Below are 5,075 nucleotides of genomic sequence, written 5' to 3'. Positions count from 1 at the left end.
TCCCAGATTTGAGTGTTGAAATCCAACTCAATCACCATGTTCTTGACCAAAGAAAATAATGCCTTGCTAATATTAATAGATTAAAAAACTCATGCTATCTAAAATCATTATACCATCGTGAAAGAAACCTCTTCATGCTCTTCTTTCTCGATGCATTTTGTTCTTTCACTTATGTAACAAAAAGAATAAAAACAAATGCTGAATTTTTTAATTAGATCTTCTCCTCATGAAAGGTGTAAGCTTTAGCTGCAATGGAATAGTGTGTAAAAGAAAGAAAAGTGCATAAACTATAGTCAAGCAAAGTGAATGTCTCATTTATGCTTCCCCTTATTGGACTATAATTAATGAAGCAGTGGGAGGGACTTCTCAGTTTCAGAGAGAATTTGCAAAGAGAAAGGAAAAAAAAAAAAGGTTTAAAGGGCTGGGAAAAGCTTATCCAACTTGAATGGCAATGCATAGAATTCATCATTCCTGACATCTGAACCATATAAGCTGAACTTCTCCCACCAATGCAAGCCACTGTCTTTTCTTGTCGAATCATTTTCTCGAGATAGTGAACAATCCAAGATCAAAGCAACCAAAGCAGCCACCGTGGTATGAGACATAAAGATGACCATCACTATATCATTAAACTGGAAAGGCAAGAAGTTTAGTTAAAAAGGTCAGTGGTGGATATATTACACATAAAAGGGAAAAAAAGTGTTGGAATATAAGGGATTACATTATGTTATGGTTCAGAAAGCTCACCCATCCAGCAGGTTGGTGCTCTTTCCCAGAATAGGATTCTGTGTGATAATATTCCCTGAAATATTGTGGTACTGAAACTCCCATGAAGAAAGAGAAGCCCAATATGAATTTTGTCCTAAAACTATTCAAGTTGCAGAACTGGAGAAAACCGAAACCAGTGGAAGCTGCCACCAAAATAACAGATCATGAGTATGAAATTAGGTCACCTGTTTAGAAACGAAAGAATAAGATAAATAGAGAATGTCAAGGACTGAAGAAACCTAAGTACATACCAACATAGCCAAATAAAACACAATATGATGCTGCTATAATAGGCATAGGAATTGAAGCGAAAAGTGCTCCAAACTTTCCTGGTTTAGAGGCATAAATTGAGTATTATGAGTATCTCTTAAAGAAATATAAAGTGGAATGATATAGCAATAGCCAGTCACAGAAGAGAAATAGTTCGTCAAGATGTGACTGTATTGGCTTCAATTTCCACCTTTCTATGAAATTGCACAATCTTGTGGCAGATAAAATAAAAGTGAACACAAACTCTTGCGGATTTAATGACTCTAAACCAAAGATGAACTGTCATACCAAATATGGAGAAGAAAAGCATGAAACCTGCTGAAATCTGGATTACTCTTCGGCTTCCAACTTTTGTCAGTGCTAATAGACCAGCATTTTCACTACACACACAAAAGTTGCAATTTTATGAAGCTAATTTGGTGAAACAAAATGGCTGTAAGAAGTAAGAACCACTCTCCTAGCAATTCCTACTGCATTTTAGTAGGAGGAACGTTTCAGTAAGCTGATACTAAATTCCATTTTATACACTATTGAGAACAAAAGGAGTCAAATTTAATCCTACTTTTTAAGTGATCAAAATATTGTTACAAAGAAAATTCATGTTTTTAGATTTCAGCAGAGGTTTGGAGGCATACACTGATGCAGTAGTGCCAGTTAGACAACCGAACAAGCCATTAAGTAGAACACCCATACCCTGAAAATTAAAACCATTAAAACAAATGAGGGTGGAGAGAAAATCATGAAAAGTTAGAAAACACATGAAGACTTTATATAGCCTAGACCTACCAGCCAGCCAACACCTCGGCTAATTACAGAAGGTGGAACAGGTGTGGCACTTCCATATCTTGCTGTAGTGAAAAAAATACCAGTTGACTGCAAATAATGAAAGCATAACCTCCGCCCTTTGGTTTGTTCTATACAGCAAACGAACTCCACAATAAATTCAATTTAAGATTTGAAAACCATTTAACTTCTACGAGCTTTCTTAAATTTTGAAGAAACGAATTTGGAGCGAACCTCAAAGAGAGAAACAAAAGAAGCTCCCATCATTGCAAAAGCTTCACCTGCATTAAAAGTAGGGCTACCCCATTGAAAGGGATAAGGCATATACACCCTGCAAAAAACGAGTTCTGAAACAGTTACTTCCAGAAGAATAGTTCTAAAATAGTTGCAACACTCCATTAGCAGTGTAGTTGCTATATATATATATATATATATATATTTAAATATATTCATAGAGAGAGAGAGAGCACTAACAGAATATCAAGTGCATGAAACAGTACAACAGATGATAGGCTCTTAAATTTTCTCACCAAGGAGCTCTTTGAATAAGCCCAGCTCTATCAGTACGGCAACTAACTTGAGTGTGGATTGGTTTATTGTTGTACAGACCACTTGATGTCAAAACTAATGCGTATAACCATCCAATTAAAACCGAGAAGAGCAATGAAAATCTATCACATTTTTGTGTCTTTGATAGTATATAACGAGGAAGATACTGCAAGACCATTTATCACAAGAACACACTCATTACCATGTGGAACATAAATAAGCAAAACACAGATCATCAATAGGGAAAAAAATAACAAGGAAAGGGTTCACCAACAAGAACATACTTTATGCATAATTATTAATTAAATTCAACTTCGATTTCATGGAAGAAAAAATGAACATGGTTTTTTTTTTTTAAAAAAAAATGTAAAATAAGCCTTGCTTTAAGATGCCACCTGCCTGTGAGATGAAAACAAAGACGATCAACACTGGAAGTCCAACTTCAACACACTTTGCCAGCTAGAAGAGGAGAAACAGTCAGTGCAGCAGAACTTGAACAAAAAAGCATAGCAGATAAGTTATCCAATAAAAAATTGTTCAGAGTGATCAAATTTGCATAGTCTACTAGGTACCATCCATATCGAAGCACGTCTGTTAACACTTTGTGCCATGAAGAAAACTTCTAAATCTAAGATTATGACTTCATTTGTAACACCCGAATCAAAATTATTAAGTATGAGGGAAAGAGTACCAGAGGATCAAGAAATCTTTACCGTGGGGAAACCAAGACGATATAGGCTAAGTCCAGCAAAAGTTATAACTGGGACAACAGAAAGGGGACTAAGAAACCTAAACCAGTAAATTAGAAAACAATGATCACAAAGATCAGATATATATTCACTAGCAACAGTTTTGAAAAGTTAAATCAACCACTCAAAGCTTCAATACAAACTAACTTACCTCACAACATTTCTCCACAGACCCAGGAAACCCATGACTATCTGAAAGCATGCAGTTATGATTAAAGCACCCTGTACACCTCTCATTGTTTGTACAAACCTCTGTTGAAAAAAATAAAAAAATCACCCAATAAAGTCAATGATAAGGAAGTCAACACCAGATTAGAAAATTTCAGTAGTAATTCTTGTTTTGAAACCTGCATTGCAATACCTCCTCTGGGTCTGGGATTGTGTTGTATCTTGTGGATAGTAGAATAGAAGTTGTGGGAATAACATATGTATAAGAACCCACCACCACAGTTGGTAATCGGGTCCCAAATAATGACTGAAAAAACGTACTTAAGCCTGAAACAAACAGATAGGTTTGAATCACCTTGGCCTTTTCAGCCTGTGACGGAAAAAAAAGGATTAAAAGAATAAATTAGTGTAATGTGTCAAAATTTGAACAAAGCAAACACTCATAAAACACACACACACACAAATATATTTATATTTATATATACACTTTAAATCGTTACATCTCCACCTCCCATCTGAGGAACAATCATACTTGAAATTAAAACTGTAATTCCAAGACTCAAAAGGTAATGCTGTAATCCCAACACTACAGCTTCAGCTGCACGTATTAAATAAGTTTCAAAGACTTAAGAAGTGCGTGCAACATGGAAAATAGAAAGAACAGCATCCATGAAAGTAAAACACTTTTATAAGTATATATGTATATATACGAACGCCATGGAGGAGGACTGTTAACACAGTACTGAACACCAGGCAACTGCTCCTTTAATGGGTGTGGTTGAAACTCGGCTGCCATCTTGTCTGCACTCCTTCCACCTCCGCTGCTGCTGTAAACGGTGTTTATTGTCAAAGCAACTACAGACTGATTGGGTCATGTCCATCTCATCAAAGACTAGAGAATGTGGTATATATGTTCAAACTTCACTACTAAAAAGTTTTTTTTTTTTTTTTTGGCTTAAGAAAACTACTTTAAAACGTTACAATTGCAGATTTCCTAATTGTGCTAAATATAATTAAATGGTCGTTATTATTGGAGGTTAGCAAGAATATTAGGTGAAGATTTGTATTAAATTGGATAATGATTCTTTGTTGTAGTCAGTTTTTTTTATTTATTTTTATTAATAACATTACAGAAATATAAATGATAAAGAAAATAAATAGACATAATAATAGAGATATGGAAAGAGAGAGTTATTTCAACGGAGAAGGATCCTTATATAAAGGAAATCGGTAACTACTCTGAATGCAATTAATAATTAATGTTGATATTTTATTTTGGGTAATCTAATGATTCTTCATTATTATAAAATATTTATAACACTTTCCCTTTGAATGTCCATGAAAACTGTCTCATTAAAAACCTTGCTAGAAAAACCCGATAGGACAAAAACTCGGCCAAGGATAAAAAAGTGCAGTGTATATTTACTTCTCTCATTTCGACACTTTTGAATATACTTTAATCGATGCATTATGATTTTATGTACCATCTTCTCGAATGTTGATGTTGGTAATGGCTTTGTAAATAAGTCTGCAAGATTGTCGCCTGATCGAATTTGATGAACATCAAATCACCACTCTTTTGAAGATCATGTGTGAAGAAGAACTGCGGTGAAATGTATTTAAATCTATCTCATTTAAGGTATTATCATTTTAGTTGAGCAATACATGCATAATTATCTTTATAGAGAATTGTTGGTATTTCTTTATCGGGTGATAATCAACATGTTCGTCACATATGTTGTTTCGTTTATCTCAATCACATATTTTTCTCTTCCCTCATGAATTGCA

General features: G+C 34.5%; 1 protein-coding gene across 2 annotated transcripts; it reads right to left on the bottom strand.

Moving 5' to 3' along the window:
* Nucleotides 1-257: 257 nt before the first annotated feature.
* LOC133804087 (putative nucleobase-ascorbate transporter 10) lies at nt 258-4,454 on the bottom strand. Of its 2 annotated transcripts, XM_062242240.1 has the most exons (14): nt 4,002-4,454; nt 3,788-3,885; nt 3,481-3,657; nt 3,271-3,371; nt 3,084-3,159; nt 2,770-2,829; nt 2,352-2,536; nt 2,056-2,152; nt 1,825-1,911; nt 1,674-1,732; nt 1,327-1,418; nt 1,020-1,097; nt 748-911; nt 258-632 (listed from the first exon to the last, which is right to left on the bottom strand). In XM_062242240.1, the coding sequence occupies exons 1-14, from the start codon at nt 4,081-4,083 to the stop codon at nt 414-416; spliced, it is 1,575 nt and encodes a 524-aa protein (XP_062098224.1). In that variant the 5' UTR covers nt 4,084-4,454; the 3' UTR covers nt 258-413. The 2 variants fall into 2 exon arrangements, with proteins under 2 accessions (XP_062098224.1, XP_062098225.1); XM_062242241.1 differs by lacking the exon at nt 3,788-3,885 and having other exon boundaries at nt 3,481-3,614; nt 4,002-4,451.
* Between the last annotated feature and the right edge of the window lie 621 nt (nt 4,455-5,075).

This window comes from Humulus lupulus, chromosome X, assembly GCF_963169125.1.
Source record: "Humulus lupulus chromosome X, drHumLupu1.1, whole genome shotgun sequence".
In the NCBI taxonomy this organism is placed as follows: Eukaryota; Viridiplantae; Streptophyta; class Magnoliopsida; order Rosales; family Cannabaceae; genus Humulus; species Humulus lupulus.
The sequence above is the reverse complement of the archived record's forward strand: the minus strand, read 5'-3'. Positions and strand labels throughout refer to the sequence as shown.

Excerpts from the sequence above, each read along its gene's own strand:
- LOC133804087 (XM_062242240.1), bottom strand. The coding sequence starts at position 4,083 with ATGGCAGCCGAGTTTCAACCACACCCATTAAAGGAGCAGTTGCCTGGT. Across the intron at positions 3,886-4,001 it reads TAACAGTCCTCCTCCATGGC|CTGAAGCTGTAGTGTTGGGA; the intron begins GTTCGTATATAT and ends TAATACGTGCAG. Across the intron at positions 2,537-2,769 it reads TCTTTGTTTTCATCTCACAG|TATCTTCCTCGTTATATACT; the intron begins GCAGGTGGCATC and ends ATGGTCTTGCAG.